Raw genomic sequence first — 24,968 nt, forward strand, 5'->3', positions numbered from 1 at the left:
ATTGACTAGGTATGTATTGAGTGGCGATAAGAGAAGGTGAATATTCGTTCTGATTCGGTTAGCAACATCAAACACATGGAGCATATTACAATGGCTCACAATCAGTATTGAGGACTCGGCGTGGTCCCAGGTAGCGTCAATGTTAAAAAATGTGGTATCATTGCTATTTTCCTATTCCAAGTTGCTTTGATTCTCTAATTTTGCAAAGGCTTGCCCATGCCACCGTATGTGACCACTTTAATGGTTTGATATTCTGCGATTCCATATTTGCTTCCTTCACGTCCAAATCCTGACTCCTTAACACCACCAAATGGTGATGCTACATCACTGATCAATCCAGTGTTGACACCGACCATTCCGAGTTCTAACTCTTCTGAGATCCTAGTAGCTCTCTCAACGTCTTTAGTGAAGAAATATCCTGCCAAGCCGACATCAGCAGAATTTGCAATTCGTACGACTTCCTCTTCAGTATCGAATTTAAGAAGACCTGCGACAGGGCCGAAAGTTTCCTCGTTTGCGAGGTCCATATCTGTAGTAACGCCAGTGATGACAGTAGGTTGGAAAAAGTTTGCTCCAAGCTCAGGGATCTTCTGTCCACCTTGAATGACCTTTCCTCCTTTCTTCTCTGCATCTCGAACATGAGCTTCAACCTTGTCAACCGCACGGCCGTGAATAACTGGTCCATGTGTAATTCCATCAGAGAAACCACCTCCGACCTTAAAGTCCTTGACTTTTGCGGCAAACTTCTGAGCGAAGGCGTCGTAGATTCCAGATTGCACAAAGATTCTGTTAGCACAAACGCAAGTTTGTCCAGAGGAACGAAATTTGCATGCAATAGCACCAGTTACTGCAAGATCGAGGTCTGCATCATCAAACACAATGAATGGAGCATTTCCACCGAGCTCAAAAGACAGCTTCTTCAACGTCGAAGATGACTGCTTCATCAAAATCTTACCCACACCAGTAGATCCGGTGAAAGAGACTTTTTTGATGATTGGGGAAGTAGTGAGAAGCTCGCCAACAGCAGGTGTATTATCGAGAGAGCTGACAAAGTTTACAACACCCTTGGGAATTCCAGCCCGGTGTGCAAGTTCGGCAAGAGCGAGAGAGGTGAAGGGTGTTTCTCCGGGAGACTTTGCAACAACCGTGCAACCAGCTGCCAATGCAGGTGCGATCTTTCTCGTTATCATAGCAGCTGGAAAATTCCAACTAGACAAAATTAGCATTTTGCAATCATTTTGGTGCAGGATCAACCTACGGGGTGATAAGTCCAACAACACCAACAGGCTCCTTCAAGGTAATAACTCTGTTCCCAGGCGTCGATGATGGAATAACATCTCCGTAGTTTCTGGGAGCCTCTTCGCTAAACCATTCCAAGAAGTTGGCTGCGTATGTCGTCTCTCCTCTTGCATCTGCCAATGGCTTTCCATTTTCCCATGTTATGAGCCTAGCGAGATCCTCACTGTTTTCAATCTGTATGAAATTAATCAACAATCATCCTGTATGTTGTTTTGCATATTTATTCTTCTAGCATACCATCAAATCGTACCACTTTCGTAATAGCTTTGCTCGTTCTCTTCCAGTTGTAGTCTTAAATGAGGGGAATGCTGCAGCTGCGGCATCGATTGCCTTCTTCGTATCAGCTACATCGAACTCTGGGGCATTTCCGATGAGTTTTCCGGTTGATGGATCTGCAGAGTGAATAGATTAGCATCTTTGGTCAGTATCGAATCTTAATGAATCTGCAAAACATACCATGAACATCAAATGTCTTTCCGGAAGCTGCCTTGACCCATTCCCCGTTAACGTACGCAACTCCGGTCTTGAAGAGCGATGGATCATTAAGTTTTGGGACTGTGTGCGACATATTGGAAGCCTTTCGTAAGTTTATTATTGGTAAAGTAGATGGTTGAAAACGTGAACGAGGTAGTATTCTTGCTGTTGATCTTATTATGTTGTTCATGTTGAGAGAGGGGGTGCCAAGCTGGGGGCTTTTATTCTAACAATTCCAGATTCGAGCATTAACGTCACCATGGAATAACAGTTGGCTGTTGCTGACAATTGAGGCGTAGGAGAGACAAATATTGGTTTAGGGAAATAAAAAGAAGATCTTTATTAGACCCGATTGAAGATGCACCGGAATTGAAGCAATTTGAGTAACTGGAGTTACGGAGAGCTTAATGGAATCATGGAGCTCACGATAGGGCGTTTGTTTATCGGATTTATCGTGAGGTGAGTGAAACTTTGATAAGCTTCGCCGCGGGGCTGTCACTAGACCTGATTTAGGTGATAGCACGTTCGATATTTGTAATTGGGAAAGTTGTACACAGTCATCAAAAACAACTTGGAAGTCAAAACAGGCGAGAGACAAAGGTATGAAAAGGGCAGAGTACATGTTTACATAATTGTATCATTCAGTAACGTAGTTTAACACCGAGTGGCCCATATCACCAAGTGGCCCACTTTCACCTCAATTTACATTTTTCTCTTTCAATATATATTTTATTAATAATTTATAATGAATTCAAATAATCAAAAAGCTTATATACTCCTTATTATCAAAACTATTTATAAAAATAAAAAATTAAATATTCAAAAAACTATTATATTTTATAATATCTTTTGTATAACTTTTTGATATAAAATAAAAGGTTTATTTCTTTATATAAAAATTCAAATTAATAATTATAAGATTATAAAATTAAAAAAAAAAGTGATTATTTAATATATATTTAATATAAATTCAAAAGGATTTCTATTTAAATTAAAGAATATAAAAGATATAATAAATTATATTCTTAAATTAAGAGATATAAAATATATTAGAAAGCTTTGAATATATTAATTTGTAAAGTATTGAATTGAATTAAAAATATATTTTAATTATATTTATAATTTTCAAAAAACTTTTTATAAAGATTTTAAGCTTATTGAAAAGTAATTTCAATTGATTATAAATATATAAGCAAAATATAGTATTTTGAATAGCGATTTTTATAATTTCAATAAAATAGATTTTATAATAGGGATTATATATATAATAATAATTATTATTAATATTAAGAGATATAATAAAAATAAATTAGTATAATTAGATAATTGAGAATAGATTATAATAATAATATATGGAAATATAAAGAATGAAATTATTTCTTTATTTCTAATAATTTAAGAATAGGTTTATCTTTTTAATTAATATATTAAAATTAGTTTTCTTATAAAATAAATTATTAAATCTATATTTAATAAATAAACAAATAATGAAATAGATTTAAAATAATTGAAATATTTTGATAAATATATTAAAAATCGAAGAAAAAGTAAATATTGAATATTAATATTAAATAAATATAAAAACTATAAATCAATAGCTTTTCAAATATATTATAAAAGAATAATATTATATATCTAAATTTACTATTATATTCAAATTATTTAATTTAATTATTTAATATTAATTGTTTTAATAATCTGAAATATTTATATAATATTTAAATTAATAAATTTATTAAGGTATATATTAATTATATTTTGAAAATTGAATTCTTTATAACTTTCAAAGTTATATATCAAGAATCAATTATTTTTTAGAATATAAAAGTAGGATTTCAAGAAACAAATTTAATTCTATTTAATTCTAAAACTATACTCTCAAAATTAAATATTCGAATTTATATATCTATCCCCTCTTTTTTTAATCTAAATTAATAGATTTTTCAAATCTTTTATAATTCAATTGAAATTCTTTTTCAATTAATATTAATTAAATCTCAAATAATTTATTATTAATCAAGCTTTTTTATATTTATATTCGAAATTATATTAATTTTAATTAAAAATATAAAGAGATTAATTTATAAAAATATACTTTTAAATATAGAGAATTGTATATTTCGAGTAGTAAATAAAGTATTAAATAAATATTGATATATAAAAAAAACTTAATTATATTAAAAAAAAATATTTATTAAATAAAAAACTCTTAATATATTATTTTAATAAGAAATTGATATTCAAATTCAATATAATAAATATCAAAAAAAGAAGAATTTTAATAAAAAAATATTTTTTAATTAATATTATAATAAATATAAAAAAATAGAATATAATATAAGAATCTATTAAAATAATATAATAAATCCTAGATTATTAGATTCTTAATAGTTTCAATTAATTGATTTAATTATTATTGAATAATATGAGTTTGAAAGTGTAAATTGAGATGAAAATAGGCTACTCAGTGATATGGGCCACTCGGTGTTAAACTACGTTACATGTATGATTATATTCTGAATTATATAATGATACCCGTGGACGCACAAAGATATTATCAGATATCAGTGCTTTTTTTTTCAAGATCTAAAGGAGGGCTAGGGCTAGATATAACTAGGTATTCATCCATCTAACTGCTAATCGCAGATCTACGATTCCCTTCTTATTATTAGTATTGGTGGAAAGAGAGGGAGGGAGTAACTATGGATGACATGGACTCTACGCCGAGAATACTACCTCGGTACCTTTACTACGTATATACGTAGTATGCATCGTGCTATGTATATAGCACATCAGCCAGCACCCCTAGACCTTTTGGCGTATACTCGTTCCCCGACTTCCCCGCGTCGGCAATTCTTTGGCAATCAAGGACAACGTCAACGTCAAACTCAATTCAATTGATATGCAAGTAGCAATTTATCCAGCTCGTTCTTCAAGAGATACTTCGGTTTCCGGTATGATATACTGCGAGTACAACGTCGGATATGCACTTGCTATCCGTAGCAATGAGATATTGGGAAAGAACCATAAATCTGCATTGTACAGACTGTGAATTGATTACTTAAACTTCGTTGACGTTCTCTCTTGTCATTCCTCTCTTCATCGAATGTACTTTTGTTTGTTCTCTTTGACAAATTGATGTTTCGGAGATAGAATATCACTAGATCCTTAGTACTTACAAAATGGCCCACATCACTGGAGTCATCCTTCTAAGCTTTGTGCAAGCAATTCATGCTCAGAGCAGCTTCACAGTTGCAAGGACCGCTCCAGCAAACGCCGGTACCCCACTTCCGGCCTTCATAAGCTACTCTATCGAGTTTTGTTTCTTTCCGGATTACGCTGGTATGTTGGAAGCTCAGGGACACATTGCTTGGCTCATGCGCTTACATATTCAGGAAATAACTCGAGTCCCGGTACCTTTTCAGAAAATTTGCTCAACAATCTTGGAAATTTTTAAGGTACTAAACCGCACATTCGAGTTGGTGGAAACACTCAGGATTATGCTCTTTACAATGCAAGTCTTCCATATGCTGTGAACGGTACTATCAATCCAGCAAAGGCTACAGACTATCCAACAACGGTTTATTTTGGTCCGTCCTTCTTTGAGTCTTACAGTACTTGGTCGGATGTCAAATTTAGTCATGGATTCAATCTGGGTCTAGGTGCGAATAATTCTGCTGGATGGCAGACTCTGTTAGACACAATCCCCTTGGCATGCAAAGCTTTAGAGGGCGGGAAGCTTCTCATGTGGGAATATGGGAATGAACCAGATTTATTTTCCACCTCTGCACAAGGGCCAGTTCGACCTCCTACTTGGAATGAATCAACATACGTAAGCCAATGGTTGAATGGCAGTCGAGAGATCAAGAAAGGCGTGGCAGCAGCTTGTCCTGACTTGGCCTCCTATGGATTCTTAGCACCCTCTTTTGCTGGGGTTGAAAATCATCTCGATCCTGTCACCACATGGAACGATGGATTAGACGTGGATAAAGACATTGAATTGATATCGTCACACAAGTATGGTCCCATTCACGATATTATATTTCGACTGCTAACAGAACTTTCAAAGTTATATTGGTGGTGCGACGCAACCAGGTGTAACACTTCAAGGAACCCTGATGAATCACACGTCAACAGTAGTGTCTGTGACTCGACAACTGAACGTATCTAATATTCTTGCTTCATCTGACGTACCCTTCATCCTCGGAGAAACCAATTCTCTTTATAACGAAGGCGCGCCAGGGTTGTCAAATGCATATGGTGCTGCTCTAGTACGTCTTGTCTGTAGTCGATTTCCATCTCATCATATTAACTTCTACTTAGTGGAATTTGGACTTCGCTCTATACGGTGCAAGTAAGAGCATTCGTCGCATTCAGTATGTATTTCTTACTTCCTAGCAATCAATTTTCACGAATCTCATATTAACCTTTTATCCAGTTTCCACACGGGACTCTCATTCCGCTACCAGGCTTGGCAACCCCAGGATACAGATGTTGTCCCGAAGGGCACCAAGCCACCATACTACGGTAACATCGCCGCCGCTGCTTTCCTATCCAATCTTACCGCTGCCACCACAACCATAACCGAAATCCCACTCTCAAATGCGTTGGAATCGGCTTACGCTGCATATGTCAATGGTGCCCTCAAGCGCATCATAATTATCAACATGCATCAATACAACTATACCGTAAACGGAACCTCTACAGTTTTAAATCCAGTCCCGCGTCCAACCAGAAATTACACAATCACAATCCCAACCAATACCACAGCCGGATCCTCGGGTCACTATGCACCAGCTGCGCTGCCGAAGTTAGCAACATTGAGAGCCCTTCGTGCAAATGGTAGTGATGCAATAACCGGGATCACGTACGATGGATATTCATACAATTACGAACTTGATAACGGAAAACCTGTAAGATTGCACAATGTGACGGTTGGACACACGGTTAAGGTTGCGGACGGGAAATTTACCGTACCGGTTGAAGATTCGGGGGCGGTAATGGTTGATTTTGGAGCATAGTGGTGCATTATGGTTATTGAAAATGTATACGAGGCAATTTTTGAATTAAGCCACCTAGCTGGTATCTTCCTATTTCGCAGTTGAGATGTACGAGATTGAAGCCTTTACAAACCTCGTCTCCTGTATATACTCGTTGAGGCCAGATGAGACGTTTCCAGATGCTCAAAATGTAGTTGTTTATCTCCGATTGCCATTTGCTCCCTGTAAAGAAACAAGCAGTTTATCTGCTAAGTCTCCCTATAGGAAAATGCTATGCTCAATATCTCATTCCTTGTGATCAGTCGCGTTCTGTTGTCAATCGTTGTTGCTAATGGATCTGTAAAGCTTCATGGTCATGATCTGAAAACCATCCATGTTCGTGTGCTTTGGTTTGAATAACTGTGATTTGACCACACTTGCCGATACATCTCTCCCCTTCTTCACGTCTAGAACATTCGAGCAATGCGACTCAGAGCTGTATGCGAGAGAAGATCGAATGAATTATAAAGGCATTTGATTATCATGCAAGAAAGTATCTAACTTCAAAAGACCAAAAATAGAGCTAAATGAATCTTTGTTTCGACCGATTGGAAGCGTTGAGATGGCTCTATATATAGTCGACCTATTGACAAGTACACCGTACCATTTCATACGATATAGTCGGAGACCACATCTAAACCGTTTGACTTGAATCTCAACAATCGTTATGAGAAATCGTCTCTGCTTCGCAAGACTAGGAATTACAGCCAACAAGCTACAGCGCAGAGATACGGCAGCGTTGACGGGTTATCAGAATTCGTACGGTCGTCGCTCCATAAACTAGCCCCCGCTTAAACCCAGCCAGCTCTAGGAATAAAATCATCGCTCATCATCGCTTGTCATCGACATGCTCAATCTTATAAGAACCCATCGATCATCTCGCAGAAGTCTATGTAAAATTTTTCCCTTTTCCACACATGAAAGATCTTCAATACCACCAAGTATTGAGAAAGAATCATCATCGGTACAACCAAATATGTCTTCAGACTCGTCCAGAAAGAGCTCTGAGTCATTAGTCGAATATAGAACGTCGAAGGCAACGCCAATTATCTTTTCAAGAAGAAAGAACACCCTACATGACAGCCTCCATTTCAAACCCGGCAAACTTCTCAGGACCAGCTACCCAGGTGCAAGCCAATCGAGTACGAACCCAAGCACACATCACCCCCTCAATGGACTTTGGCCCCTACGAAGATAGTAACGTTAAAGACCGTAGAAAGCTTCCTTTCGAAGTTCAGTGGAGCATATCTTTCCGAATGTTTAGAACACTTGAGAATGCCATATTCGATTTCACAAAGAAGTGGGCACCTAACGCTCTGGCGATGAACGACTTTATTTCGGGGAAGAAGGTAGAGCTCAATTTCTGGGAGCGATTCCTAGCAACACCTATCGTTAACCCGATCGCATTCGAGAACCAGGGCAGTGTCCCGCGATTTCATCAACTGCTGGATAGATTGAAAGAGGTTCGACACACTTTTGTTCACAGAAAGGAGCCACCAGTCCTTTACCTTGAGCGTATGCTTGCAGATAGTATAGAATTAACCACGATGATTGGAGATGAGACCCGTGCACACAAACTGGATCAGATATATCAAATGGTTCACTATATGGCTAGTCTTCTGAGGGATCAGATATCGAATGAGACAAAGACAATACTCGAGGACCGACTTCAGGCCGGTAGACGGGCGCAGGACATGTCTATTGACTGGCTAGAGTCCAATAGGCTCAAGAAACAGGAAATCGAAATCAAAAGAGATTTAAGTCATGACACGGCGAGCTTTGAAGCCTTGTATTCCAATACATTACAAGCTTTGGAGATGATGCAACCTCTGACAGACACTCTTACTGACGACTAATTTCATGATCCGACGTTGTTGTGCTAAGACGAGTGATATTACTAGTATCTGTAGCTAAGTCTGACGCTTGTCTTCGTCTTTTTCAGTGTTCTATCGCGTGTCCAATGGTACGGAGCTGATTGGTATTTGTCAGTTTTCTGAAGCAGTAGAACCTCAATTCGGACTCCAATTTTATGAGTCTTTCTGTTCGTTAGCGTGATGGATTGGTTTATTTCATTTCGACGGGTGTTTCAAGGAATACCTCCTTTCACTTTCTTTGAAGGGAATGTGGGAGTGATGCATGACAAATGAGGGCTTTCCAGCGCTCAGAAGATGACAGAGTGATGAAGCCCACAATACACGCAATACTCCTGTTTTCTTTAACGTTGCTTTATGATGCATACGAATTGACTCGTGAACTCGTGGACATGTGAATGCACTTCTCCGCAATCTATAACATATTAATGCTTGACAACTATTGACCAGCTGTCATCGGCTTTGGATATGTATCTAAAAGTATGACTTCTGAGTAATTAATACTGAAAAAGTATGTATGAGCAAGAAAAGTGTAGAATTGTGAGATCAAGATGAGCCTACAACCATCTAAGTTGTCCACGTTGTTGGTACTAGTAAGGTAGTTGGGTCAGGTGCAAGATCCATGGCTTCCTTAGTGGATATATTATTAATTTCTCATTTGAGCCGGTGGTAAACGGAGAACAAGGTTTCAGGGTCGGTGAGGGAAGCACGGTTTCGTTGTTGATGCAAGGTACGTACCTACATGATACATGCTAACTCGGCCCCAGCTTTTGGACTTGAGGGCTGATATAATGTCATCTAATGGGAATTCAAGAGCAATGGTTAGAGCACCATTATATCACCTAGCTATTCTCCTATCGTTATGTAGTGGAATCGAGGGATGATTGGAAGATGTTGTCCGTGAGCACTGTAGAGTAAATAACTCATGACAATTCTCGCTATGATATCAATGTGTACGGAGTGACGAAATACATATAAAAATAACTCAATGCGGGATTTGAAAATTCTGTAAAGGAAAAAAGGGGCAAGGAAGACGATCAACAACAAGGAAAGGAAACGTTCCGTCTGGGGGTGTGATGTTATCCAAGCCATCCAGGTAGCTTTAGTCTCATCTCAAATAGTACGGGATTTGGTAATAAAAAAGGTGTATTTTTGGTATCAATTTATAATGCCGAGCGAGCCCAGGTAGTTTAAAAGGCGAGAAAAGGCTCAAGGGGTCTCGAAAGTCTTTGTCAATAGAATAAAATCACGTGAATTGGAAACATTCATCATTCTAGTTGCGGGATGCCAAGACGCTAACCCCGCCTTTTTATAAATCGTGCTTTCTCTTTTTGACCTTTTCTGGGGAAATCACCAATCGCTTTAACTCGTGATTTCTTTGGCTTCCAAGGAAAAAGGAAGCAATTATTAATTTCATATTGCCTCATGATGTCGTCTTAATACGTTTTTCCTCTTTGTTGATATACATTTACGTAACAATGAAACGAATACGTGTTGGCGGTGAAAAGTATTGGATAACTTCTTGAGCTGTGCTTTGAGCTCTGACGATGGAAAGAGAGTCATGGGAGGTGATTTCGCAATTTCCCCAGTGTTTGGTATGCAAATTCTTCATGCATTGAGTAAGATGTTGTCTGACTTGGCCGGGCTAGATGTTTTCTTGCAAACAATTGAGAAGGTATAAGAGTCTCACGATAGCCTCACATCAAAAAGATGGATTTCAGAGTGGCGAGCAACTCAAAGAAATACTTTTACAAGCCGTATAAAATCGTCATTGAATTCTCTGGACCTCGGCGTATTGTTGATGATACGAAATTTGAGATATAAAAAACTTCAACATTCCAACACTTCAGAACTTCACTACAACACAATGTCTCGCTTTTCACTACAAAACAACTCAAACAGGAGGAAAGCATATGAAGCTGGACAGTCTCCATTAGAGTTACTTCCACCTGAGCTTCTACAAAAGATTCTTGGAAATCTAGAATTGAAATATGATCACAGAGAAGGAGGTTCAAGCAATGGTAAGACTTCACTCAATACCTGCAGTGAAATTCAATTGACATAATATTGATATTTTATAGATTCCGGTGACATCAATTGCCCCCACCTGGAGAGACCTACTTTATTTTCATGTCTTCGTGTGTCAAGAGCTATTTATATGAATGCACTTTTCATCACATATCGAAGTGTTACAGTTACTCACATGTCCGCCTTTAACCATATACTTGCTCAACTTACCGAAAATCCCATCTTGGGTAGAACCATCCGACGTCTTGATTTCTCAGAACTGAAAACTGCGCGCGCAATGAGAGAGTTTTCCAATTACCTATACGGAATAGTTTCACTCGCTCCACACCTTCGAGAATTCCGGATCCCGAAGGATACCAACCTGAACGGTTTCTTAAGCGAGTCCTTACTTCGACTACTTTTTGTTGGGTTGGCTCATTTGAAGACGTTAGACTTAGGTAATTGCACGTCATCAACACTAGATTGCATACCTAGCATACTTGATAGTATGCCAGCATCTGTTTCGCTTCCAATCAAATCATTATCCTTGGAGAATTGTAAAGCTCTACCAGCTTCATCCTTCGACTCCCTATTTTCACGACTCGGCTCGATACAGTCGATGACGTTATCACATACTCATATCACGACAGAAGCTTTACAACTTCTTCCTCCCACGGCCAAAATATCACATTTAGCTCTCAACCATTGCCCCTTCCTTGAGGATGTCTCTCTGATTGACTTTATCACCTCACATCCGTCGGTGAAGAATACATTGGAATACCTCGATGCTTCTGCTGACCTTACGGTTGGTGAAGAGATAAACGAAAAGGATACAGAACGTCTATTGAGATATGCACCAAGGACAATCAAAACTCTCAAGTTAAGAGGATGGAAGATGGACTCAGCATGTGTCGCCCAGTTAAAGACATTGAATCAAACAGTAGAAGAGTTAAGCATAGGTACCGGCCTCCGTATGCGCGATCTCGAATCTATATTTCTGGATACTGAAGACAATGACTCGCGAAACGATGAAGAGGGAATCGATTCATCAGAGATCGACTCAAAGTATACCACTGTCCTAGAGCCAATGGAACGTGCGATAGCCATCACCAAGTTACGACGAAGAATTTCCAACACCCCATTACCTGCCTTCACCGATGCCAAGCACAACTTGCGGTATCTTGATATTAGAGGAATGACATTGGCAGAACAGAGCAAGATCCGATCTTCAATATTGCTAGGCAAGCAATCAGTGGCACTGAATGTGATTGCTGTGAATGATAGATTAATGGATAGAGAGGGGACCTTGAAGGAAATTTGCGCGAGTGTGGGATGGACGGTAAAGAGAGATGGGAGAAGATGTCTCTTGGTTAGACGAAAAGTTTAATATGCTTTCAGGAAAGTTTTGCAGAAGGTCTAGCCTTCAAGATCAGCATGAAATTGGTGTTATGGAAGCATGGTATGCGGCGTTTAAAAGCTCAAAAGTATTTGACCTTGGATTGATACCATAGCAATTTATGTTTTAATTTTTAATCAACATCAATCGCTATCAATATCATTTCTATATGATGCCATATATCAAGGCTAAGCAAAACTTGACCTTTCTTTGATTCTTTCTTTTCGATGGAAATTCGCTCAGATCGTTAACTAAGCCGCCATCCTATCCTGCAAGAGTGAAATCTTAAATCCGCCAGTATTTTATCTTCCATCTTGGCATAAACCACACAGGATCTAAATTTGGAGATTCAAGGCTGAGTACCCAGTGTGTCTGCACAAACTCTCGAGAAATTCCAATCTCGTCCTGCCATCACGTGAATATCTCGTGCTTCCTTCTCTCCACGCGAAATGATATTTACGTCAAAACCCCTTCATTCTCATCTCTAGCCGAAATCATTGTACCACAATTCGCCGTCCAAAAAATAAATTGTAAAGTATTGATTTCCTGCCACTCTTCTCAATTGGCAATTGTAATCTCACAATTCGACCTCGAATTTCCCTTGATGCCTTGCACTCCCCAATATACCTATCTGCCAAAATGATATCCGCGTATCAAACAGATTAAGCATCCGGGTCATCGGCAAGAGGCAGTGCTAGCTGCGGCTGCCCCCGAGTGTTCTAACCATAAGTCCAAGACCCAATATTATTTTTCGCCCCCATATCTTATCTCTCAATCTTCTCATGTACTGCATCCATCATACCGCGTATTCCATTTAGAAAGAGGATTGAAACGCGCCTTACAAGCTTCTTGGTCCGTTTCATGTTCATGCCAATTGCACACGTAGCAAATATCGAAATATAACAGTCGTTGTGGTGATGTTTCTCGTATCTGGGGGGTTTGTACAGCGTGTTTAGTGTTAGGTAACCTTATAAGGTGTTGCTATTTTTAGAAATACACGAGCTGATGGGGTGGTAGTGGGGATGATGACCAGGAATTGATACGAGATGAAGTGCAATGTTAACCTAATCGAAGGATGGGATTTGGACATTCGCACGATCGATAATGTTACGCGAGGAATGATTGATGTGTGATGTATGTACGTAGGTAAGCTCAGGGATATATACATATATATAGAGGATAGCTCGCGAAGAATGAGGTGTAATGAGGTATATATCGTTCGCATCATGCACCCGGAGTATCTATCCCTCTTGTCGACGAACCGTATCTAGGTATCAGATGAAGTTGCACCAGTAATCGAATTCGAAGACCGCAAATATGAGTATCAGCAACGAGGAAGAAATCCTAGTCACTAGTCGCAATAAAGCGCCGTCGATTATCAATGTTACTTCGCACAACGAGCGAGTATTCGCTCAATTACCCGATATGATACAGGAAGCTCTAGTTTCCACTGAATGTAAGTTATATTCCTCATTTTTCGAGGTTCGAGAAATCACTAATAGCGAAATGTATAGTCTCAGCACCCAATTTAAAAATCAGTCGTGTACACAATGCGCGCACCATAGATTCGGGCTTCATGACACAACCAATGTTCTACATCACACCTAGCAATGAATCGAGTATCAGCATGCCAGATCTGACCCTCACAGACGAGAGCATCCTTTCGAAATTCGGCACCGAACTTACCGCGAATTTTGCGGATATAAAGGCTCATGGCTCTGCTGCTTTTTTCCAGAAAGAAAATTTGAGTGACGGCGCGACGTATTCCCTCTGTGCCTGTGCGACGGGTTATATATGGGTATATGTATCACCTAGCAGCATTGCTGACGCTCTCGAGGCTGCGGATGAGGGATGGGACGAATTTTCGCGATTGGAGATACAGATTGGAACGTTTGCGCTGCGGAAGAAGGCGATTACTACGATTGAGATACCGTGTCATTATCGCACTGGAAAAGTAGTTGCACATATGAATGGAGATTTATCATTACTATGCGCGACGGTACTGGCAAAGTATTTAAGGTTTAGAATGATGGGATGTCAGTATGAATATGCGACTGAGAGTGCGATCAAGGAAACGAGGAAACAATTGGCGCATCTGAGGGTTGTGGATCCCGGGATCTTTAGGGGCTTGGAGAGAATGTTGAGGGAGATTTGTACGAATGCTCCGATGCCACCAACGAGTGTGGTGAGCCTTATTTCGAGGAGTATGATTAGGGGACGATGGGAGGTTTGGGGGGACAGAAAGGTCTTGAGGAGGAAATATTCACTGCCTGGACGGGTCATGCAGAGTTTTAAGAAAAGGGAGGCTGATCCTATTGATTTATTGAGTGAGAGCTACACGTTTCTGAGACTGGAGAAGAAGAAAAGTAGTATTGGTGGTGTAAGGTATTCATAATCGCCTCCACAGACGAAAAGAGAGTTTGCGATTTTTAAGAGACGGGAACCATTATGCGATCAATGTTTGGTGCTACATGGGGTGTTAGTACCGGATATATTGGCGTATTATCAACGAATAACGAATAATGAATAATGAATTTCATAAACTTACCCCATCCAGAATTGTACGCCTGAAATTGAATGACGTTTGTAGTTCCACTTTTCAACGCCGTAGTCAGGACACTTGTGCCCGGTGTATTGCCATCCGTTGTGGGCAAGAATGCAAGAATATGGCTGACTCCATTGACCACAACATTCGCATAGCGTTGCGTCGAATCGCCATTTGTATGATGAATTCGAATCGTGGTGGTAGTTGCTACAGAACTACTCACTCCATTCATAGTCAGAGTGCCTCCAGGACTGGGCCCGCCAATATATCCTACTTGGACGCCACCTGAGCATCCGGAACATGTGAGGGTTATAGCGCCGTTAGCGAGAGTGTTTGTGCTAGCCTCAGCCTCGGGAGTTGTTTCAGTAGGACCGGCAGTCCATGTTCCTGCTGTTGGGTTGATGCTCCAATTCACTTGGTTACTCTGTTTACGTTAGCTTCTGAAATTCTTGTCGGTACCTTATTTCATACCATAGTTGCCTTCGTTCCGGATATTGTTATGGGTAGCCAGACATAAGTGGAAGTCATGAGGTTGGATGAATGCCATCGATCTCCCATATACCTGTATTTGATTAGCACCGAGTTTTCTAGTAGTGAAGGACCATTTTTCAAGGTCGAGGATAAATAAAAGATATATTTACATAACAACTCCATTAACACTGACCACAGCAGCCGTCTGACTGCTATAGGTGTTCGATCCGACTGTTGCAAAGTTGGCCCAGGCAGACCAAGGACCCGATAGATTTGTAGCTGTGGCGTAAACATTGTCGTTTGGATCTATTGGGCACGAGCTCAGTTATTGATCATTTGGAGAGAGTATAACTTGTATCGAGATTGGAACGATCGTGCTCAGGGAAACGGTGATAAGAAGATAGGCATACATACCCCAACCAGATAAGTGACTGGCAAACATAAAATAAGTGCTACCACTTTTATATATGGCAGGAGCTTCGTAATCGGCAAATGTATAGACAGCCGAGACGACTGATGTATAATCGGCTGAGAGCTTGTCAATTCTTAGACCGTTTACTCGCTATAAGATAGTCAGAGCTGGCTCTCAATGGAAGATAGCAGGTGGGAAAGGATGTTACATCTTCAGTCAATAGGTACCCTGTTCCGTCGGTATCTAGCTTCTCGTTAATCATAGAAAGGGCGCGGAATATCATATCCACATACCTTTAAACACATTGAGATCTCTGCTTTGGTAGCCCAATGGTTGACTTGCTCCTCTGTTGCATTCCTTGTCAGTCTCGTCTTCAATTCAGTCCACCTTGAAGACCCCTCATTTTCCGCCACTGTCAAATTCAGCAACTTACAAGTATGTATAAGTCCCACAAACACTGCTGCTAGTTGCAACGCCAGCCCTTGCTTCGCCATAACTCGAATCATCAATATGCATCCACATTACATATTTAGCAGTTGCAGCATTGTACATTATGTGTGGACGCTCCACAACCCGATTGGGCCCCAGATCTCCAGATGATTGCACTGTAAGAAGATAAGAATTGAATTTCCAATTCACAAGATCTGTGCTTGAGTAGCAGTTGATTGATTGGAAAGCACTTCCATTTATTTTGTTCTCTCCGGCCCAATAGCTACGATTGATACTAATTAGTTTGGAATGAATACTGGAAGCCTAGTTACTGACTAGGTCGATCCGACTTGGATTATTCCACCTCCATGAGCTTGGATATGCTGATTAAGACCAGAAGCTGTCCATGTTGCACCTGATATCTGAACATTTGTAAGCTATTGCGTTGAAACCACCCGGGGGCGATACTTACAATTTGAAGGGAAGCGAGTACGTAACTGCTCCAAAAGGGAAGTAGCAAAAAGACACCGAACAACATTTTAACTATTCACGGCCAGATTATGTAGTGTATTGGTGACTAGATACTGACATTCGGACACGGATTGAGAGCACCTCATATATATACACCATTCTATTCTCCAAAATCGGAGAACTTGCCGAATCCAAGATTGGATCTTGAGACTATCTGCTGGTTCCCCAATTGAACAAAGCTTATACTCCGGCATGATCACCGGCAGCAGTATCTGCATTGAGAATCCTTTTGCTCTAGTGATCCAAAAACTCTTTTGGCGCCCCAATGATATGAATTGTGATTATTTGGTTTCCGCTGTGGGTATGCCACCAGTGCACCACATTCGTTGCCCAAAAGCAACCCCACCAGGTATGTACAAACATGGGTGAATCCACTTGTACGAGATGCAAACCCCAATTTCGAAGTAACATTCTTTTATCCGCAAAGTTGGAAGATCTCATGATGAGAATATAGGCATTTCGATATTACATGAATTAATACGATGACCGGGGAGCTCGGGGAGTGATAGAGGCAGCTGTGCAGAGAGCTGTGGAAACAATTCCCAAAATAATACTCCGTTACTCCGCACTTGATCTGAAGACACACAAAATGAAAACTATCTCAATGCTTGATGGATCTTTATGCGCTATTGCATCTATTTCAGAATCGAAGTAATCTTTCCTCTCACATTTCGAATAAGTGTAATAAGATTGAAGGGCACATTGGTACCTGATAAAATGCACGGCCACGGTGATACAGAGTCATCATTTCCCCGCATTCCAGATTGTTTTGTGGCTGCTATTATGCCGCTGCATCGATGATCTTGTCATGTCGGTATTCAATTTCCCGGAAAACGCGTCGAAGGTCAAAAGTTAATTATAACACGCTTGAGATTGGGTTAAACCAACATGGAAAATTAGGATCTAGACATCTGGAGATGTCTTCGAGGCCTTTCAAACATGATTGACCGGGCAGATATTGACCCGAGAGAGAAGAGATCTTTGGGAGGCTCAGATGGTATAGAACTTGTATCACGTGATAGCATCGCAAATGGCCTTGAGAGAAAACATTCTATAAATATAGTTAGCTAGCAAGACCAGTGTCGAAATCAATGCGAGCAAAGGTTGAAACGAAACGAAACTGAGGAAAGGCTTGAGATTGTGTGGAAGATTGATGAATCACGTGTTAGTGCTAATCTATCTATATTAAGCTTAGCGCATCCCTCAAAATTGCACGACTCAAACCAATGTGCGATTCAAAACATCAAAACACCAAAACACCCCCCAAAAAAACATCAAACCACCATTTATTCCTTTTTGAGGTTTTATTCCATCTATTCGTTTTTCATTGGGATTGAAATATCTTCCATGCTAAATCTTTAGCATCTTATAGTTATTCCACTTGTTCCATGATCGCCTTGATACCATTCGTGGCTGTGCTACGATATCACACGTTGATAGATTGATCGTCGAAGATCATATTGAATTGAAATGACGGCCAAGACAGCAACTCTTCATCTTGATAGCCTGACAAGGCGCACTTATGTTGGAGCTTCGTCATCAATTTCATCAATTTCATCAATCTCACCTTCTTTGGTCTCAATTTCTTGATTGCAGTTTACCAAGGGTCCATATCATCTTGGCCCAATGTTCATAGGGGCTACTCATGTCCAATTAGACACAGTCACGGTAGTTTGTTAGCGCGAACTATCGCGGCATGCTAAATCACTACCGGGATATAGGCACAGTACTATTTTTACTCGAACTTCTTTCATTCTGTGCGAAGATCTCTTGGCAATCTAACTGCTGTTAACAACATGAATCTCTGGCTTCTAGATTCATGAAATGAGATCGAGGTCTTCATAGGTCATTGAAAGGGGGCTTCCCTGACCGGATGTCCCTGCCAAGTCTCCGTCAACGCGTTTACTGTTCTTCGTCTCGATCTTTCATGGGATATTTATACTTCTTTTACAAAGTTAAACAGGTTTAGAACAGCTGGCAGTGGCATTGGCGTGGTCGGAACATTACGGAACATCGAGTTCCTGATAATACCGCGTATGCAGCTGGTCCAGGGTGCTTGCCTAGCCTGAAGCCACCCGCGACGTCCCTTGAAGCCAAGGCTCAGTAGTTAAACTTTACTTGGCTCCGACGATTTTAAAGTACCGGGAGTTTAAAGATCGTCTTCTTGGGTGAAGAGTGTCGCCTGAGATACTCATTGAGGCTCTTCATCTGAAGTTCTTATCTCTTGGGCATCCACTTTTTTTCAGTTTCGGGCATATTTTCGTTGTTTCCTTTGTGTTACGGCAAACTTGGCCATCAAATGCTCCATATGGTGTCGTTTTAGTTATATCTTCGACAGCTTGGATTCTTGGTAGTAATTACGAGACAAAGGGGGCTCCACTACATGGAGATTGTCGCCTCCTGTATCCGTGAACTCGAGATTCTTCAAAATGAGCCCGTCATCCCACATCTGTCAAATGCTTCCCCAGAGTCGATTTCCCTAACTTCATTAGAACACTAATATAATACGAGCTGCTTTTCTCGACAACGGAAGTAGTTGGATGTATCTGTGTTTACCTAACGGTCTCTCATTCTCTCCTCGTTTGCTCATCCCAATACTCTTTTTCATATCCTCTGTAGAAACCACAAATTTAGACTGCTGGCTCAGTTCAATATAGCCAAAATGGTTTCTCCCAATGCTCCAAATGAAAATATTCTTGGAAGAGATTTTGAAGAAGTCGATGTCGAAATTGGCCTTAAGGAACTTCCAGAGAAGGAAGAACCTATTCAGAACCTCACTTTCTCTGAGCGCTTAAGACATTTCACTTATGGTACTTGAAGCTCCAGGACTATCCCTACGTATTCTCTCTTGCTAACTTCTGAAAAGCCTGGTTCGCATCGACAATGTCTACAGGAGGAGTAGCTTTTACTCTTTCTGTCCTTCCTATCGAATCGGACGCAATCCTCACACTAGGAAAAGCTTTGTTTGTTATCAACATCATGGTCTTTTTAACCATCGTCGGACTCCTGATCGCTCGTTTTACAATGTACCCCGGCACATTTACACATTCACTTACCAACCCACACGAAGGATTCTTTTTCGCTACAGGGTTTCTCACCATGGCGACAATGATGACGAACGCTACTGCATATGGTATTCCAAATACTGGCCCTTGGCTCATCGGTGCCCTACGATTAGCGTTTTGGTTGTATACAATCGGAGCTACACTCCTCGCCATCGTTTACTACCATATCCTTTTTACTGTCAAGAAACTTGTCATCACCAATGTTCTACCAGGTTGGGTCCTTCCAATCTTCCCTGCCATGTTGGTTGGTACTCTCGCATCCGCCATCGCCAAGACGCAGCCTGTAGAATCTGCAGCACAAATGTTGGTGGCTGGCCTCACATTCCAAGGCCTTGGAATGATGTTGGCTATTATGATGTATGGAATTTATTTCGGTCGACTTCTCACTTCTGGACTTCCTGCCGATGCATCTCGACCTGCTATGTTTATTGCAGTTGGACCTCCATCCTTCACGGCCCTTGCACTCATTGGTATGGCCCAAGATGCGACAACCACAAAGGTCTTCACCGAATACTACAACCTTCCAGGTATTACCAATCCAGCTGCAATTCCTGATATGTTACAACTCGGTGCACTTTTGTCAGCAATCTTCCTCTGGGCTCTCGCATTTTGGTTCTTCGCCATCGCGACCTTCGCAGCAATTGAAGCATTTTCAAGAAACGACTTCCATCTGAACTGGTATGCCTATGTTTTTCCAAACGTGGGATTTACTATTGCAACTATAAAGATCGGAGAAAGATTAAACAGCCCTCCAATACTGGGTGTCGGAACCGCAATGGGAATTGTGCTATTCCTGTTATGGATGCTGATTGTGTTTGCTCACATCAAAGCTTTCTCAAAGAAGATGATAATGTGGCCTGGGAAGGATGAAGATGCCCACTGAATAAACTCGATTCAACTTTTAGACACAATGATGGGTTAGCGATAAGGTGTACATTCATTCTTTTAAAAAAGCCAACCACGGGACATTAATGGACCCAAGGTTTAATGAGCATAGCATAGCGGGCATAGGATCAATAATTAGATATACAGGTCATAGACCAAAAGTAGATTGGACCGGTATAAAACTGGACGGGTGGAGTTTACATGTAAATATTACAGATTTCTTTCATTCAATACACACATACCACAGGGTCCCTCACCACAAAATGCTTCGGGAATATCAATCATGTGACAAATAAGTAATTTATAGATTTTGGCTGGATCACTGGTAAGTGGGTATGATTCTGAAACGATATTGCCTCCTTCCGGTTTGGAGGGGATGTGGGGAGAGGGGAGGGGGCGGTGGAAGCTCTCCAAGTTTCACCACAAGAAAGAACAAACAGCACTAAGCTGAAGCACATTTCTTGAGTGCAGGTTTGAGAACAACCTCCAAGATTCCCAAATATAGATTTAGCTATGATTTGAAGTAACTAAACTCTTCAGTCGTCTCACAAAATTTGCGAAGTTTGTTCGCTGGTCAAGTGATAGAAATTGAGATTGCGATGCTAACATGTACTGTAGATGTGGGCAATACCAACACACAACGTAAACCCGAGCACGGCCCGGCTTTCTGTTAGGACTTTTATATCGTTATTTTCAACCATCTTCTATATATGAGGGGTTCGATTACTCTATTCGAGGATTAATTGCGGGAAGAGCCTAAAATATGCAATCAGTTTATCACTTGTCCGGATAAATACAAGGCATCTGAACTAATCTCCGAACACCCCGCACTTTGATATCTGAAGGAAAGTTGATGATCTACATCATTCGGTACTCACCGTCAACTTTATTTGCACGGTTGGAGTATTCGTCATACGTGAGGATCTTGATACCCTGCTGAAAGACGACCCAAGGAAATCCGGGGTAATTGAAGCCGACATCTTCGAGATGCTCACTGCCCTGCTCCAATACTGGGGTCAAAGGTAAGAATGCAGGTACATCGTGAGATGGTGGTGGCGGATGAGAGGGTAACATAAGTATGTGCTTAAAACCCTGATTTCCGGCGCCGAAATATCAGATGAAATCGAGTTGGGAATACCTTCAATAGATCTCGCTAGTTGCTGAAGATGACATTATTGAAGGAAGTTTCCTGGTTATTGCTACCTGCCTTTGCACAAGCTGCCACAGTAAACTATACTATACCATCGACAGCAGCAGCCAGTGCAGCAAAACTTGCTCCTGCTCCTGTTGGTTTATCGTAAGTTTTTATCTCAAGATTTCTCAAATCCTACTGTTGTCACCATAATCATTTCACTCACTTCTTATCAGATTCGAGTTCTTCGCATACCCATCATACTTTACAAATGTTACAGCTACAAACCAATGTTTAGCCAATTTCAAAGATTTGAGTGGAACATGGCCTCCTATTCGAATTGGTGGCACTACACAGTAGGTTATTTTCATGAGTCCAAGAGTCTTCAGAACTAATGCAAATGAACAGAGATCGCGCAACATATGATGCAAATACAAGCGCATATGTCGTTTACCGTGTTAATTCATCCGTCGATGCACCAGCTTCATTGACATTTGGTCCTAATTTTATGAAACTTGCCTCTACATATCCTGGGACTGTGGTGTTAGGTAAACTTCATTTTTCTTCTTAACTCTAACTTTTCGATGAATCTCCATCTGACTTGAGATAACCAAAGGACTGAATCGTGGTCATAATGATATTACAAATACAATTGCAGCAGCAAAATCTGCAAAGGGTAGTATGGGAAATCTCAAAGCCATTGAACTTGGCAATGAACCAGAATGTATGTCTCTTTCTATCATTCTATCCAATTTCCAATCGACATCGCATTGAACACAAATCTGATTTACCTCATCCAGATTATACTAGTGATGGTCAACCCATTGCATCTCCCTCATGGACCCCCGCTATTGATGCCGCTTCTCAAAATAACTGGGACATCCAAGTAGGAACAGCTCTTCAATCCACGAATATAATTCAAGCTGGAAACTCTAATGCTTCACCACCTACATGGGGAGCTGCTGAACTTATCGCTAGTGGGAATGCCACTGTGAGGACTTATGTGAAAGATTATGCCCATCATAATTATCCAGGTGGTACTCTTCAGAATTTGATGAGCCACAGTGGAATTGTCAGTAATTTGGCACCAATTGGAACAGATGGTAAGGCAGCAAACGCCGTTGGAAAGGAGTATGTTTTGGGAGAGACAAATTCCGGTATGTATTTCTTTTCGTATAACTCAATGAGATTGCGGGTAAACGTTTAAGCAAAGACTAACAATATTTACGCTAAGTCTCCGGCGGAGGTGCTGCAACTGTTTCTCCAACTTTTGGAGCTGCCCTTTGGACCCTCGATTACACACTTCAGGCCACAGTTTTGAATATCACTACTGTATATTATCATCACGGAACCATTGGCGCTTGTTACTACTGTTGGTGGGGCCGATATGACGCTGGCGCCCCTTACTATGGTGCTTGGCTTGCAGCTGCAGCTTTTGCCGGATCTTCTTATATCCAACAGATCGATTCCGGTAGTTCTAATTACGGTATTTACGTACTATACAACAGTGATAAGGCCCCAATCAAAGCAGTATTGATCAACAGTGATTATTACGCCGGAACTGGGACAAGAGGAAGTGAGACATTTGTTCTTGGGGGACTGATGGTAGGAAAAGGAACAAAGGCGAAGAGATTAACTGCAGGAAGTGCATTGAGTAGGGTGGACCAGGGGTCCAATCCATCATTTGGAGGTCAGATTGTCGCTAACGGTACTTGTGTTATTGGTGGAAAGGAGACTTTTGAGACGGGAACAGTGGGAAGTACTGGCACAGCGAGCTTTACGGTTGCAGCGAGTGAGGCTTTGTTGGTTTATCTCTAAGGGGAGATCTGGGGTGATAGTTGAGGTTTGAGGACTGAGCGAAATAAATGATGAAAGTCGAATGTAAATAAATCAAATTGCATTTGAAATAATTTCTTTGGATCTGCAATTTTCATATCGTGTTTGAGCACCTGTAGAGGTATAATATCTACAGCTCCGTAACCTTTATAATCTTTAGAACTTTTGACATCTTTAAACCCTTTAAACCTTTAAAACTTTTAGAACTTTCTCCCTCTTCTCACTCCAGTCCATATTTCTGATACATATGACCACGCAGCCGAAGGCTTCCATCAATAAATGACTAATCATCAAAGAATTCTTGCTTTGGGTTGTCCAATTTCGATTTATCGCTCCCATTAATCTATTTCTCCCCTTGGGAATTCACCCCTCTCCCTCGTCATGGTTAGAGGTCTCCGGTTCGAGACCGGATTAGGCCCATAGTTACTACACTTTTGCCTTTTTCGATACTATAAGATGCGGGAGAACAATGATAAAATATTGTCTTGGAAAGTTGATAAGAACGTGGTTGTGATTGAGAATGATATGAATACGAGACATAAATGTGGCTTGGATATGATGCCAATTTTTCGCATTGGTCTAAATTGGGTCGCATATCGCAAGGGTAGAGATAGTGTTTCATTTCCTATTGATCGCATCAAAAACATAGGTGATTGCGAGTCCGCGACCCGTGTGAGGAACTTGATATTTTGAGTCTTGACCTCCTCTCAAGCTCCTTTCATTAATTTAGTTTTTGAAGCCAGTCAAGCCAGTCAGTCTACTGCACAGAGGTTCTGTCTGTCTGCCGATTTCACAGACAATTACATGAATCATACGACTTCTGTGGTATTCGCAAATGTGAAGAAAGTTACATCATTCAACTCAAGTCCCGAAAATTCACTAATTCACTTCTTAGTAGTGTCTGTGGTCCGTTCGTGCATCAATTCTCCACTTAGTGAAAAAGTTTTCGACGGCATGGTGGAACCCATTCATCAAGGTTGTGTCCATCCTTCAAACCCACCACAAGGTCCACATCCAAATTGAAAAGATACAACAGCAAAGCCAAGGGTTTCACAAAGATCATGATTTCTTAAGGAAATCTGCGAGAATTAAATTTGTACATGTGAAGAAACACAATGTCAATGTTCTGGCCCCACCATCGCAAAATTCACTGCTCTCCCTCGAATTTTGCTTCAACCTTCAACGTCAATCCATCACGATTCACAACACGATTCACAACTTCTTCAATATTCAACTAATTGCAACCAATTCTACACCAAAATGAAGCTCTTCAACAGAGCAAAAAGAATTGATCACTGGCGGTTTCGAACCGCCGACCTTGGCGTGCCAAACCCATCTGATAGAACAGAGTAGATATTAGCACCACGCTCTAACCAACTGAGCTAAGCGACCTGATTGGTTACTGTTTGTTGAAGCATGGTACCAAAATCTATATTATATTTCTATCTCAATAGCAATCAAAAGGGAGAGTGTCTTGAGTGTGTGAAAAGTTTCACTTGGGTGGGGGTCAGTGGAGGTGGTAGCAATTCAAAGTTTCTTCGGGACCTTTACACTTGACTCGCATGACCGAGACAGG

At 40.6% G+C, this 24,968-nt stretch overlaps 8 protein-coding genes across 8 annotated transcripts; 6 read left to right on the forward strand and 2 right to left on the reverse strand.

Moving 5' to 3' along the window:
• Positions 1–122: 122 nt before the first annotated feature.
• EAE97_007284 (uncharacterized protein) lies at positions 123–2,305 on the reverse strand. The gene is made up of 4 exons (XM_038877799.1): positions 1,756–2,305; positions 1,537–1,691; positions 1,259–1,473; positions 123–1,209 (listed from the first exon to the last, which is right to left on the reverse strand). The coding sequence occupies exons 1-4, from the start codon at positions 1,961–1,963 to the stop codon at positions 195–197; spliced, it is 1,593 nt and encodes a 530-aa protein (XP_038731284.1). The 5' UTR covers positions 1,964–2,305; the 3' UTR covers positions 123–194.
• A 2,650-nt stretch (positions 2,306–4,955) lies between these two features.
• Positions 4,956–6,794, forward strand: EAE97_007285 (uncharacterized protein; the record flags this gene model as incomplete). The annotated part of the gene is made up of 5 exons (XM_038877800.1): positions 4,956–5,115; positions 5,169–5,790; positions 5,843–6,044; positions 6,097–6,149; positions 6,212–6,794. Exons 2-5 carry the CDS (start codon positions 5,519–5,521, stop codon positions 6,792–6,794), a joined length of 1,110 nt encoding a protein of 369 aa, XP_038731285.1. The 5' UTR covers positions 4,956–5,115; positions 5,169–5,518.
• A 1,094-nt stretch (positions 6,795–7,888) lies between these two features.
• On the forward strand, positions 7,889–8,668 carry EAE97_007286 (uncharacterized protein; the record flags this gene model as incomplete). The annotated part of the gene is made up of 1 exon (XM_038877801.1): positions 7,889–8,668. One exon carries the CDS (start codon positions 7,889–7,891, stop codon positions 8,666–8,668), a length of 780 nt encoding a protein of 259 aa, XP_038731286.1.
• A 1,882-nt stretch (positions 8,669–10,550) lies between these two features.
• EAE97_007287 (uncharacterized protein) lies at positions 10,551–12,077 on the forward strand (the record flags this gene model as incomplete). Its single annotated transcript, XM_038877802.1, has 2 exons — positions 10,551–10,704; positions 10,765–12,077. The coding sequence occupies 2 exons, from the start codon at positions 10,551–10,553 to the stop codon at positions 12,075–12,077; spliced, it is 1,467 nt and encodes a 488-aa protein (XP_038731287.1).
• A 1,326-nt stretch (positions 12,078–13,403) lies between these two features.
• EAE97_007288 (uncharacterized protein) lies at positions 13,404–14,481 on the forward strand (the record flags this gene model as incomplete). Its single annotated transcript, XM_038877803.1, has 2 exons — positions 13,404–13,542; positions 13,601–14,481. The coding sequence occupies 2 exons, from the start codon at positions 13,404–13,406 to the stop codon at positions 14,479–14,481; spliced, it is 1,020 nt and encodes a 339-aa protein (XP_038731288.1).
• A 34-nt stretch (positions 14,482–14,515) lies between these two features.
• Positions 14,516–16,481, reverse strand: EAE97_007289 (uncharacterized protein; the record flags this gene model as incomplete). Its single annotated transcript, XM_038877804.1, has 10 exons — positions 14,516–14,553; positions 14,635–15,055; positions 15,103–15,193; positions 15,273–15,408; positions 15,517–15,664; positions 15,723–15,757; positions 15,808–15,860; positions 15,948–16,226; positions 16,280–16,365; positions 16,416–16,481. The coding sequence occupies 10 exons, from the start codon at positions 16,479–16,481 to the stop codon at positions 14,516–14,518; spliced, it is 1,353 nt and encodes a 450-aa protein (XP_038731289.1).
• Positions 16,482–18,171: 1,690 nt separating this feature from the next.
• On the forward strand, positions 18,172–20,671 carry EAE97_007290 (uncharacterized protein). The gene is made up of 2 exons (XM_038877805.1): positions 18,172–19,284; positions 19,341–20,671. Exons 1-2 carry the CDS (start codon positions 19,137–19,139, stop codon positions 20,420–20,422), a joined length of 1,230 nt encoding a protein of 409 aa, XP_038731290.1. The 5' UTR covers positions 18,172–19,136; the 3' UTR covers positions 20,423–20,671.
• A 919-nt stretch (positions 20,672–21,590) lies between these two features.
• EAE97_007291 (uncharacterized protein) lies at positions 21,591–23,374 on the forward strand (the record flags this gene model as incomplete). The annotated part of the gene is made up of 6 exons (XM_038877806.1): positions 21,591–21,721; positions 21,793–21,912; positions 21,965–22,104; positions 22,173–22,280; positions 22,357–22,713; positions 22,791–23,374. 6 exons carry the CDS (start codon positions 21,591–21,593, stop codon positions 23,372–23,374), a joined length of 1,440 nt encoding a protein of 479 aa, XP_038731291.1.
• Between the last annotated feature and the right edge of the window lie 1,594 nt (positions 23,375–24,968).

The sequence above is a fragment of the Botrytis byssoidea genome (genome assembly GCF_014898295.1).
Source record: "Botrytis byssoidea strain MUCL 94 chromosome Unknown BBYS_014, whole genome shotgun sequence".
NCBI classification, from domain to species: domain Eukaryota; kingdom Fungi; phylum Ascomycota; class Leotiomycetes; order Helotiales; family Sclerotiniaceae; genus Botrytis; species Botrytis byssoidea.

Coding starts and splice junctions, on each gene's coding strand:
- EAE97_007284 (XM_038877799.1), bottom strand. CDS start 1,963: ATGAACAACATAATAAGATCAACAGCAAGAATACTACCTCGTTCACGT. Junction 1,692..1,755: donor AAAGACATTTGATGTTCATG/GTATGTTTTGCA, acceptor TTCACTCTGCAG/ATCCATCAACCGGAAAACTC. Junction 1,210..1,258: donor GTTGTTGGACTTATCACCCC/GTAGGTTGATCC, acceptor AATTTTGTCTAG/TTGGAATTTTCCAGCTGCTA.
- EAE97_007290 (XM_038877805.1), top strand. CDS start 19,137: ATGGTTTCTCCCAATGCTCCAAATGAAAATATTCTTGGAAGAGATTTT. Junction 19,285..19,340: donor CTTAAGACATTTCACTTATG/GTACTTGAAGCT, acceptor ACTTCTGAAAAG/CCTGGTTCGCATCGACAATG.